This window comes from Protomyctophum bolini (assembly GCF_963924005.1).
Source record: "Protomyctophum bolini genome assembly, chromosome: 17".
In the NCBI taxonomy this organism is placed as follows: domain Eukaryota; kingdom Metazoa; phylum Chordata; class Actinopteri; order Myctophiformes; family Myctophidae; genus Protomyctophum; species Protomyctophum bolini.
The window spans coordinates 17,244,919-17,258,151 of record NC_137878.1 but is presented as its reverse complement, the minus strand read 5'-3'; the positions used below and the strand labels follow the sequence as shown (position 1 = coordinate 17,258,151).

The 13,233-nt window shown below is 42.4% G+C and overlaps 1 protein-coding gene across 1 annotated transcript; it reads left to right on the top strand.

The window, feature by feature from the left end:
• Nucleotides 1-8,970: 8,970 nt before the first annotated feature.
• Nucleotides 8,971-13,184, top strand: LOC308332289 (elongation factor 1-alpha). Its single transcript, XM_080788094.1, has 8 exons — nt 8,971-9,090; nt 9,902-10,059; nt 10,788-10,967; nt 11,110-11,406; nt 11,497-11,647; nt 11,785-12,041; nt 12,341-12,575; nt 12,716-13,184. Exons 2-8 carry the CDS (start codon nt 9,916-9,918, stop codon nt 12,841-12,843), a joined length of 1,392 nt encoding a protein of 463 aa, XP_080644220.1. The 5' UTR covers nt 8,971-9,090; nt 9,902-9,915; the 3' UTR covers nt 12,844-13,184.
• The last annotated feature ends 49 nt before the right edge of the window (nt 13,185-13,233 follow it).

Genomic DNA, 13,233 nt, shown 5'->3' with positions numbered 1-13,233 from the left:
TAAACACAATTTGCCTGAAAATAGATTACCCAGCTATGACCTTTTTCATGAAAAAAAATGAGTAGTGATATGGCTGACTGAGTAAAATAAAACAATCTACCTGAAAATAGATATAAGTGAAGAGCAATTTCCGCAATTACCGTTTCCGCAATTTCCGCAATTTCCATTTCCGAAATTTCCTCTAATAGTATTACTTATAATAATGTAATTAAAGATAACTTCATTCAGATTTATTTATTTTTATTTCATTTTCCAGATTTTTTTTTCTTCTTTTTTTTAGATTTTCATTGGTGGGCCAGTCATAATGGTCCCGCGGGCCTGATGTGGCCCACGGGCCTGAGGTTGAGTATCACTGCCATAAAGCATTACACTTGACTTGTTTACAATAGGGCCCACCATTTTCAATTCATCAAAACATTTAGAGACGTACGAATATACACAACTATATAGTCAAAACAGGAAATCACCATAGTGGAGGTAAAAAGGGAAAAGAAACAGTGATGGATTCAGATTTTACGGGGGCCAGTTTCGAATTGGTGCCCTTTGAGAGCAGTTTTGAAGGAGTCAAGGGATTAAATAAATGAATGTATGAGTTCCAATCTGGCTTCAGAACATCCCACTCCACAGACACATGCCTCCTCTATTTGAGCGACCACATCAAACACGAGGTGGATGCTGGCAAATACTGCGGCATGGTCATGCTGGACCTCCAAAAGCCTTTTGACACCGTGAACCACTCCATACAAACAAGCTAAAAGCAATTGGAGGGGAGGGGGGGAGAGAACATTTTTGATGGTGGAGGTGAACGGAACACTGTCTCCCCCCCCCCCCCCCCCCCCCCCTCCCAGTGAGCTGTGGCATTCCACAAGGAAGCATAGTAGGGCCTTTGCTATTCCTATATGTAAACGACATGACATCAGCTTGTGACTGCAACTTGTTCCTGTTCGCAGATGACTCAGCACTGCTGGTTTCGGACAGGAACAAACTGCAGGTTGAAAAGGCCCTCATGAGCTCTGAACTCGGTAGAATCTGCACCTGATAACAAACTATCTTCCACCAGACCTTGTGTTTACAGTGTCCGCCCTGAAACTGGGAGGTCGGGTTCGATCCCCGGCCGGGTCATACCAAAGACTAGAAAAATGGGATCCAATGCGTCCCTGCTTGGCACTCAGCATCAAAGGGTTGGATTGGGGGGTCAAATCAACTAATCAAATGAGAGAACACATTTCAGTGCGGTAACGTGTGTGACAAATCGTAAGACTTTGACTTTGATCTTTACACCATGGGAATAACTGAATCCATTCTCTTTGGATCAAATAGTAATGTCAGCAAGGCAGATGGCTTGACAAGTGGATGACAATATTATCACACGAAAAGATGAAGGTTCCATCTTTCCTAATCTTTCCAGTGATAAAATGGCCACCAACATAATAAAAAAAGTCAACCAAAGAGCAAAGAACAAGATTCCTTCACGTTTACAGGATCTCCTCACTGGTCAACAAAAACACCTTGAAGACCCTGCCCCTAACAGGAGCCTTTGTTTCTTCGACTATGCATGCACCTCAAAGGCCCTTAAAACAAGGCTCCAGACTTCCCAAAACAAACTGGTCAGGCTCCTACTTGGCCTCACTCCCCGAACCCACCTCACCCCTGCCCACTTTGACAGGCTGGAATGGCTTAGAGTTGACGACAGAGTATCTTGCAATGGGTCTCATGGTCCACAAAATTCGATACACCACCAAGATACCCATGTACCTGTCTAAATACTTCACAAAGTCCACAACCACAACACCAGAGGGAGTGCAACAAACCATGTGCAACCCAGATTCAGCACAAACAAGGGACTAAATTCCTTTCGCTCCTATGCCACCAAAATGAGAATTGAGTCCCTTGTTTGATCCGAATTTGAGTTGCACATGGTTTGTTGAACTCCCTCCCTCTGGTGTAATGGGTGTGGACTGTCAGTCATCATTTCTAGGCTGTCTATATTCCCTTCTTTTCTTTTTTTTCTTGTACTACTAAGGTACAATACAATTAAGGTACAATACTATTTTAAGGTACAATACTATTAAGGTATTATTAAAACTAGTCCTTACCCATTCTGAATATATGAACAGCAAATGATGTTCGCCAGATGGGGCAGTAGTGAGTACTCTCTACTGCCCCATCTGGCGGAGTCAGGTTAATATAAGGAAGTGTAGGCTACAGACAGAAGGACAGACAGAATGACTGACAGACATTTGTCGGTGCGTTTATAGATAGATTATAGATAGATAAATAGATTTTATTGGCCTAAAATATTCTATATACATATATTCATGAATCCACTTGCTGACCGGCTGTCGGTATTGGGCAATTTTTTATAGGGGTTTCTTGTGACCCTACCATTAACATCCAGCTATGGCAGGCAAAAATGTAAAACTTTCCTTTTGCTTTAAGTAGCATGTGACATGTCAAACTAGGGGGGTTTCATGATTCTGAATCCATTCCAATCATTCGTTTTGCACAAAATACACTCCTTGGGCTAAGAACAGCCATAGCCACTTGCCCAATATATGCTGACCTCATCACATTTGTGCTGACCTCAACACATTTGTCATGACGTCTATGGCCGTTTTTAGCCCAAGGAGTGTTTTTAGTGCAAAACTAATGCTTGACAGCCGGTCAGCAAGTGGATTCACGAATGTGTAGACAGACAATATTTTAGGCCAATAAAAAAGACCCATACCAAATTTCCCACTTTAAACAAAAGAAACCTGTCGGCTGCCGGACTAGTAGGCTTATCATGTAAACTATATGGCAACATTTTGTCTTCTATCAGTTTCTAATTCATTTGTTCATGCAGGACATTCTGTCAAATGTACGTAAATAGCACAGCAAGCGATGGCTGCTGATTCTCAAAGTTTTACATTTCTCTCTTTACATCTCTCTCTTTACAAAACTCAAAATTGCAGACACATTTGTTTAGCATTGCCCCGGGGTGAGGTGTGAGTCTTCATTTTTCATGCACGGGGGGGGGGGGGGGGTGTTAGTCCTTCTCTACAAGTGTTAAAATCATCTTCTTAACTCTCAGTTGAGACCCATATTCTAATCTAGACAATAGATCTTTCACCGAAAGGGAACATCTGCTATCTTGTGCTGTTTGCTTTCAATCTGAAATTCTGAATGCCGCAGGGGACAGGAGACGGAGGACTCAGGAGGCCCTCCTGTGTGTTGCAAATGTACTCTGTATTTACACTTTGCCTCTGGGAAGAATTGGATTTTCATTCACACTATATTGACTTTGTAATGTGATTGACATTCCTATATGTCTGTATGAACTTGAATGAACTTGTCATCACCATGCACCCGTAGGCTATAGTCTTGAGACAGACTGTTCACTCCGTCAATAGGAAAAGAGGGCGCTGTTTTTCCTTTATTTTTTGATAATGGGTTCTCAGATTGTGCACCCTATAAGCCTATATCTGAAATGTATATTACACAGTGCTTCTTTGTTTTTGTTAAGTATATTGTTGCCAGCTGGAAACAATGCATGTAGGCCTGATTGATTGAAAAATGTATTAACAGGTTGTAGAACAGTTCAAAAAAAGTACAGGTCAAACCGTCACTACAAAATCTGCTAAAGGATAAAACCAGAAAAAGCACTAAGACTTGTTTACATAAGGGTCCTACATTTTCAATTATTCAGAACATTTATGTCCTATGTCCCAAACATTTCAATAAATGTAAAAATGAACTTCCATTTGATCCACTGGATCCAATATAGTTATGTTTTAGTCACAATCACAAGTTTTCATTAGTTCAGTATTTACAAAAACCCACAGATCACACTGGATTGTAGCACATGGTCACACTGTAGTATGATGAAGTAGGGCATTAATTTAGGATTAATACAGTACAAGTGACGATATCCTCCTACCTCTTTTCTCTTCTATTTTTATTTGGAGTGGTGCAACCACTCCAAGGAACAGCAATGTCCACGCCTATGTGACGTTAGCCTATGTGACGTTAATGAGCACGAGTATGACTATTAGTACCAGTAGGGGCGCTGTTGTGCCAGAAACAGAGAGAGAGATAGTGCTGTACTGTTGCCTGCTAATGAGAGAGAGAGAGAGAGGAGGGGGGGGGGGGGGGGGGGAGAGGAGTTGCACCACTCAGTTCACACGGGTGTGATTTTTTATCCAAGCATCACTTTTGTCTTAAAAGGTGACTATACATGATTATGTTTACTGTAGGCACAGAACTACAGTTAAGAGCATACAGCACTATTGTTTTCTATTTTGATTGTAGGCTACTGAGAATCCTTCTTATGAACATTTATTATGTTGATGTAAGGAGATATTGATAAGAATGTCGGCCAAAAGACATCAATGTAAAACTGATAAATGAAGGTGATTTTGGGAGGATTAATTCTGCCATGCTTGTTGGTGTTGTCATGATCTGTCACTCCACAGACCAGAGACCATGTCTCCTCCCTGGCCACTCCCTCATTTCCATTTCCATTACACTGCACACCTGTCTCCAACTCTCATCAGCCCTGCAGTGCTTCCCATTACACACCTGTGAACCCTTTGCCATTTACCGGCTTCCTATAAATACTGGACTCATTACAAACACTCACTGTTAAACACTATGAAGAAGAAGAAGAAGACTCACTGTCAGAACATTTGTCTTCGTCCCTGAGCTGTACCCCATTGTTCCTGGTTCTGTTTTCTCCTTGAAAGGTTTGCGTTTTGGACATTATTATTTACTGCCTTGTTCGCTACAGTTTTGCCTTTTGGACTTCCTAGTTTGTTTTGTATTTTTGGAATGTTTTTGGAATTGATTGAGTTTCCTGAGCTAGCTTACATGCAGCTACTTGTGTTTGTTACCCTTACTACCTTGGGCTTAAATACATCTTTGGATTTTGAATCTTGTTTGTGGCTTTGCATTTTTGGGTTAAGTCATCCTGCTTATCATAACGGGTGTATTATAATAAACAGCACGATGGCATTCACACACAGAGTGGGGAGAAACTACTAGCCAGAGTATTTATGTCGCCTGCACCCTTTAATGACTCATCACTGACGTCCTGCCAGGATCTGCCATTCAGGTTGTCGAGACTCGCACGTCACTGTTCACATACAAAACCCCCATCGTGCATCACCACCACCACACCACAGCTGTTGAAATTAGCTCTGACCAGACAACAATGTAACAACTAAACTAAATTAAACAACCACTGTAAACATAATCAGTTTTGCTGGTGTAAGAAAACATTTAGTAGTTGACATAGTTTGCACAGTGAAGCTCCTGTATGTGTCTGTCAGTTTACAGAGTTAGCAGGTCATGAGTATCTTATCAACTTTTCCAATACCTGTGAAGTTAAGCTTGGGAACAAAGGTTGTGTGATGTTGAATGCTGGTGGTGTGACCCATGGGCATGCCGAATATAATGGTGACAAGGAAAGTGTGTGTGTGTGTGTGTGTGGGGGGGGGGGGGGGGGGGGGCCACGCCACGCCACGCCACGCCACCCTCGGCTCCAGGACACTGTGAGCTCACTCTGGTTCACTGCCAAGTGCCAATGTTATGCTCCACCTCTCTGTAGGCTGGCATGCCTGCCCTCTCTGTCACTGGCTAACCAGACAAACTATTTCCACTGTCACCTTTTCCTAGCTCTCTTTATGCCACTTTCCTATTTCCTTTCTAGCCCTTTTCCGCTATTTTAGCTCCCAGCACCTGTTAACACCAATTGACACCTGCCTGCTTCACATAAAAACTACGGTAATAACTTAAGTAAACCTCTTTGTTAAAGTGCCTGCAGGTATAGTTTTAAGAAGTTGTAAGCTATCTTCAGCCTGTGTCTGGGCCCCTTTGACCTGAGGGCCTCTGTCATTTGTCAGTCAAAATGAGTAGCTATGAGCTATAGTTCAGCCGCGAACTCCAACATAGTCATTTGTATAAAGTAGCTGGTGTACCTGAATCGACAAATATGTTAACATAACTAGGACATTGACTTAACCTATACTGTTGACATGGGCATTAACCAAATTCAGGCAATATTTTTGCATGATCTTTGGATGCAGTAAACATTACTTTTTGAATGTTGCTCTGGGTGGCTCTGCTACATTCCTTTCTACCTCAGCTGTCAGACAACTCCCAGCATGTGTTGTCTTCATTTTGTTCTTTCAAACAGGAGAAAGAAACAGCTGTATTACCCATTTAATTTCATTTCCCTTTATGATTTTACCCTATTTTTTTTAGGGTTAGGGTTAGTGTTGTATATTAAATATTATTCACTACCTTGGTTTGGCTCTAGACTACTCTTACCTGTTTCTGTACTAGTCAGGGGATATTAATCAAATCTGGGAATAAATCTCTTCACCAATGTGCGGGTGTCTATAACATATCCCACATTGGTTTCTATTCAACGAAAAACATTCCTTGGGCTAGGAGTGTTTTTCGTGCAAAACTAATGATTCAGAATCATGGAAAAAACAGTGACATATGTCACATGCTACTTAAAGCATAATGCAATTTAGAACATTTTGCCTTTGTGATGACCCACCCTGGTGTTAATGTTGTTGTGATGACCCACCCTGGTGTTAATGTTGTTGTTCTCTGTTCATGTGCAGGAGGAGGGGACCAGCCTGCAGGGGTGTGGCCTAGATGAGGAGGCACACCTGACTCAAATTGGGCTCAGCCTATTTAAGCAGGCTGGTCGAGGCCATTTACCCTCTCTCTCCTGCCTAGGGAACAATGTCTGGTTTTTGCTCCTTTAAGTTGTTTTGATCTAAGTTGCTGCACTTACACATACACATACACCACACTTTCACACATCCACACATGCAATACACTACTGATCCAACTGATGACTCACACCCCACTTTCAACTGTTAAGTATGATTTATAATTATTTGACTAGTTTAAAATAAATACTTATACTTTTTGGCATTTACTCCTGTGTGTCGTCTCCCATTCTTGTCATGGTAAAGTCCGTTCATGACAAGATGGGGGCTCGTCACTCTAGTCTAGTTTGTTGGTAGAATTGGTTGTTACCTCCTGTTGGAGTTGTTCTATCAAGTGTTTGATAAACTTAGGCTTGGTTTGTTTGGTTGTTCTTAAGTGGAACAAAGTGTTTGGGGGACACACATGGGAATGGGTATTTTGTTTGGGGGGAGGGAGAGAGCAGTAGGAACTTTTTGTTTGTTTGTGTTCTCTCTGTGCAGGGTTTTGAGTTTGTAAAGTGCTTTAGTCCTTGGGGTCCCAACTCCCGGATAGCTTTTTAACAGTGGGTCTCCCTATGGGGCTCACTGTTTTTTGTTTCTGGGGTTAGACTGTGTTCCACAAAAGCTGGAATGCGGTGGTACCACTGAGCGGCCCTTGTTGGAGGGGGGGACTCGGGAGGGCCACTGAAGTCTAGGGTTGAGACAGTCAGTCAGATTTTGTTAGGCAGTTTAGGTAGGGGAGTTGGACTCTGGGGTCTCTTGCTACTTTTGGTTAAAGCCTTGGCACAGTGTTTTTTTTTTTTTTTTTTTAAACAAAATGGGTTCTGTAGTGGAAGAATTTGTTCAGGCTCCGTCTATGGAGCTGCTGGTATTGGTTGTTGATGCATGGTACCCCAACTTTCAGCAGCTGTCAAAAATTCCCCTAGGGTGGTTGAATAGAAACCAATGTGGGATATTTTAGTAGACACCTTTACAAACACATTCTTGGTGTTGTATTGAAATGTATTCTCAGATTTGACATTATTCTGATAATATTCCCTGACTATACTGAATTTCCCCACATGGATCAATGTCAGAGTGCGGTGGTCACATGAAGAGTTACCCACACGGATCAATAAATGTTTACCGTATCTTACTTAACTTTCTCATCTGGCTTGACTGTCATACCATACACGTGTGTGTGTGTGTGTGTGTGTGTGTGTGTGTGTGTGTTGCAAGGAGGACCAGAGACACTCAGTGATGCCAGCTCCCCTCTGCATATCGGGTATCACACTGTGCTGGCAAAGAGCAAGCCAGAGGCTGCCTGATTTTGACCTTCTGACCCTCGGAGCATCTCTAAAGATGAAATACATCTCTCAACGAGTGTTGCAGCCTTTGAGCAAGGTACTTGTCTTAATTATAATTACACTATGAGTTATGTTAAAGGTATGCTGTGTCCATCTTGAGGAAATTTGCTGGATGTTTTAGAAGTAATATTTCAAGAAAGTCTGAACAATCTCTGCATCATCTGTGGTAGGCCTAAACCCTAAAGGATCCTTCATTATGACATTTTTTGAGTGAAATAAATTAAATGAACATACGTCTGACTATGTATTGTTTACATTTCTGACTAATAAATTATTCTAAATGCATAAACTGAATGCCATTGGTAGCCTAGGAACAACTGTGACTGCACTGTTTACAAATGTTCAGGATTTAGATAATCTTGTTAGACTGGTGGGGTCGTCTCTAGGAAGTAGGAATTACTAGTAGCTCTGAAGCGTCTACAAGCTGCTTAATGACCTCGCCAGATACGTTATGGCTTATTTCTCTTGAACAACACCGGCCAAGGCTTGTGAAATATAATGATCACTCACCTAAACAACTGTCAGTTTCATTGGAGTGAAATTGTTTAACCGCAAATATTATAAAACATCTGATAGTTTGACGTTTATGGCCAAATAATTGGAAAACAACAATTCCATATCAGAGACAGTGGTCTACTCAAGCGTTGAGATCAGCTGATCATCGACGTTCTAGAACAACATCAATAGAAAAACAACAAGGAAGTGAGGGTAAAAAAGCCAAACGGCTTCACAACAATAAGTTTTGTGTTTCTGTTTTCCAGGACAAAAAAAGTTATCTGTTTACTTTGTCGCGTTTTCTTTGTGTCATGAATATGTATTTAATTTTATGTAATAAAATGCCGAAAGTGACATGTTTCAGGTCATACGACGTGATGACGTTTATGTGAGGAATGTGTGTGATTTGTGGGTTCGATTGAGGGGGAGCTACCATTCGTGGCCACCTCCCCGGGTATAAAACCAGCATCCCTAGCGTTTGTCATCCTCTTTCTGTTACCTGGCTAGGGGCAGCTGTGTGGCCGTGTGAATTAGTAACACCGGTAAGTGCGATGCTATCTTTTAATTGGAACGTGATTGGAATTGTTTAGCTTTTAGCGGTTGGAGTCTTTTTGCCCCGAGTGACTTTTGGGCAACTCTGTTAATGTGCTTTGTCTTCTCAACTTGTGGACCGCTGTTATGCAATTGTTTAAATTAACCTGTGGCTTTGAATGGACGTGATTTTGTTCCGCCTCCCGTAATGGTTGTCTTAAAGTTTTTAACAACGGGAACACTGGGAGATTTATATGAGTTTGATTTAGGAACTTATGTGTTGTAACATTTGTGGCAAAACTGCTAAAATGGGGGAGGGGAGACAGTGGGAAATGGAACAAAGGGTTTTTTTGGAAGCGATGAACAAGAGGATGGTTAACTGGAATGTCTTTACTCTCAACTCTTGAACAACTGCATGCAGTCATACGTGACAAGTGTTAAGTCCGGTATGCGGTGTGAATATTTGGGAATCTTTTTGTAACTTAACACGACGTGGCGAATGAAGTAACACGTGTCTCGACTGGCCTGTCGCGGACTGAGGCCTAGTTGTCCGCTAGCGACCACTTGTTAGTGATTCACCCCTCCCTCCCCTGAAAAGAGTGCATTTACCCATCGACTTGTTGTTCCAATTTTATGCTTTAAACGTGCTAATGTCTTTGACTCGGTGTTATATACATTTTTACTTTATAACTTTTAACTGAACCGGGCAATTGCTGTGACAGCTAACGGAATGTTGCCTGGTTATTTATTTACTTTTACGAAAGCTAATGTGCGTCGAGCTGTAAATGAAACTCAATGGGTATTCCCTTTTTTATTTTACAGAAACTTAAGCAACAATGGGAAAGGAAAAGGTTCACATTAACATCGTGGTCATTGGCCATGTCGACTCCGGCAAGTCCACCACCACCGGTCACTTGATCTACAAGTGTGGAGGCATTGACAAGAGAACCATCGAGAAGTTCGAGAAGGAAGCCGCTGAGGTAAGCGCTCTTTATTTTTCTATTGCTGTGACAAAGTTTGCAACTCTTATTTTAAAGATGGCGGCGCCAGCATGCCTTTTCTGTACCCAGTAGCCCGGCCGGCACAAGGGTGTGGGTGTCGAGTACGCGCAAGTGGGGTGGGGCTTGCGCGAGCAGCGCGTTAACGACGGCGCACTTTGTTCAGTGGAGCCCCAGGCCTCAAGCCTGTCTTGATATGATTCACTAAACACGTTTCTACACATTTATATAATTGGCGCTTGATTTAAAAATGTACCCTTTTTTAACATTTATGCAATTGACCTGTTATATTTCTATATCATATCTCAAATATAACCACCAGTTTCTCTAACTTACTATTTATATGTAGGCTGTGAGTAAATTTTTCTGGATGGAAAAAGTCATTGTAATTCAGGACATTAAAGAATCAGCTGGTCAAAATAACTATGCAAACTTTGCCATCCAGCTAGTTGTATTGCAAGATGTTGGTGCTGGTGTAAGCATAATCGGTAGTGCATTAAGTAAAATGGGTGTTTTACATTGGAATTAAACTGTCATGAACTGTCAGAACCCATTTGAGTGTATATTGAATGTATTGGCTCGATATATTTTCAAATGAGTCATGTCTAGGCCCCAATTCCACTTTTTACACAATACACTTTTTAACCCTAACCCTGCAATGCTTTTGATCAGCCTAGATACTAATGAAAGTTGTTTACTTGCCACTACAGATGGGCAAGGGCTCCTTCAAATATGCCTGGGTGTTGGACAAGCTGAAGGCAGAGCGTGAGCGTGGTATCACCATCGACATTGCTCTGTGGAAGTTCGAGACAGCCAGGTACTACGTCACCATCATCGATGCCCCAGGACACAGAGACTTCATCAAGAACATGATCACTGGTACCTCTCAGGTGAATACAAACCCTTACTTCAACCTGTTTTAGCTTATATATATCTTAATTTCTAGATGAGTAGTAGGGAGTTGATGCACGTTGCTTTGGTGTCATCGAGTTTCTTTTAGTGTTATTTCTTATATACATTTTCTTTCTTAAGGCTGACTGTGCTGTGCTGATCGTTGCTGGTGGTGTGGGTGAATTTGAGGCCGGTATCTCAAAGAACGGTCAGACCCGCGAGCACGCCCTGCTGGCGTTCACCCTGGGAGTGAAGCAGCTTATTGTCGGAGTCAACAAAATGGACTCTACTGAGCCCCCTTACAGCCAGAAGCGTTTTGAGGAAATCACCAAGGAAGTGAGCACCTACATCAAGAAGATCGGCTACAACCCTCTCACCGTGGCCTTCGTACCAATTTCTGGCTGGCATGGAGACAACATGCTTGAGGCCAGTGAGAAGGTGAGATTTTAAAGATTAGGTTTAAATGGTCTTTAAAGGAAGTTACTTGTTTTTAAAGGAATAAACTAAGCCAAATCTCTTGTGCAACAGATGGCTTGGTTCAAGGGCTGGAAGGTTGAGCGCAAGGAAGGCAATGCCAACGGAGTCACCCTGCTAGAGGCCCTCGATGCCATCCTTCCACCCAGCCGCCCCACTGAGAAGCCCCTCCGTCTGCCCCTGCAGGATGTTTACAAGATTGGCGGTAAGGGTCTTCTGTTTTGTAATTGAGTATTTTGAGCTAAAGTAAGATGTTGACTGTACTACATCACTCAATCTGAGTACTATGTCTAGTGCAACACTAACATTTAAAAGTTACATAAATTAAATGGTTGTCATCAGGTATTGGAACTGTACCTGTGGGCCGTGTGGAGACTGGCATCCTGAAGGCCGGGATGGTCGTCACCTTTGCCCCTGCCAATGTGACCACTGAGGTCAAGTCTGTGGAGATGCATCACGAGACACTGGTCGAGGCCACTCCTGGTGACAATGTCGGCTTCAATGTTAAGAACGTGTCCGTTAAGGAGATCCGTCGTGGCAACGTGGCTGGAGACAGCAAGAATGACCCTCCCATGCAGGCTGGCACCTTCACTGCCCAGGTTGGTGGCAAGATGCATTTAAAATGGGTGTTAAAAGTGGATGAATGATAGTCTAATTACCAGAATATAGTGTCAGTTTTCATACTACTTTGTCATTACTTTCAACTTCACATGGATGTTCTCTACTAAATGAATTTTCTGTTTACTGCAGAGCTTTAGAAATATACCCAGTTACTGAACACTATAGCAATAATTGATAACTGAATATAGAGCTTTAACTATTTATCACTTGCCTTACCTCACCTCTAACGAGTAACTGAAATGTACATAATCTAACCACTTGGAATTTATTTCCACAGGTCATTATCCTGAACCATCCTGGCCAGATCTCTCAGGGTTACGCCCCTGTACTCGATTGCCACACTGCACACATTGCCTGCAAGTTCAGCGAGCTCAAGGAGAAGATCGACCGTCGTTCCGGAAAGAAGCTTGAGGACAACCCAAAGGCCCTGAAATCTGGTGACGCTGCCATTGTTGAGATGATCCCTGGCAAGCCCATGTGCGTGGAGAGCTTCTCGGAGTACCCTCCCCTTGGTAAGTTATTGCATACACCAACTGTTAAAAGCAGTAGCAAGACTAACTTTGTGGGAAATCAGTTCTGTGGCAGCTGCAGTAAAATGCCTAAAGCTTAGTCCTAGTCTCTCCCTATTCTAACTTTACCCTGTCTTCCTCAGGACGTTTTGCCGTGCGTGACATGAGGCAGACGGTGGCTGTCGGTGTCATCAAGGCTGTGGACAAGAAGCTTGCTTCTGGTGGCAAGGTGACCAAGTCTGCACAGAAGGTCACTTCTACTAAAAAGTGAATTCTGCTCCTGTCAGCTGCCCCTCGGGTTGGAGGTTCTGCGGTTTACCAACCTGCCGACGATTCCAAGAAAAAGAACCCGAGCTCTTTATTAAAGGACTGGTTAATGCTGATTAAAAATCATCGCAAAAGTTTTCGCAGGAAAGGAACACAACTTGGATAGAATTACAACATTGTGGCATCGTCATCTTCACCTGAATCAACAGATGACCGTGCCTCCTTTTCAGTTAAAAGTTTAAGTTACAGCAAATGGTTTTGAACTGTTCTTGATGTTGATGCCACAAATCTGAAAATTGGAAAGAAAAGCTGCTGGTGTAACTAATAAAAGTATTTGAAAAATAATTCTGACCTACCTCTTTATCCATATGCTTTTAGGTGAGGTTTTCTGTCT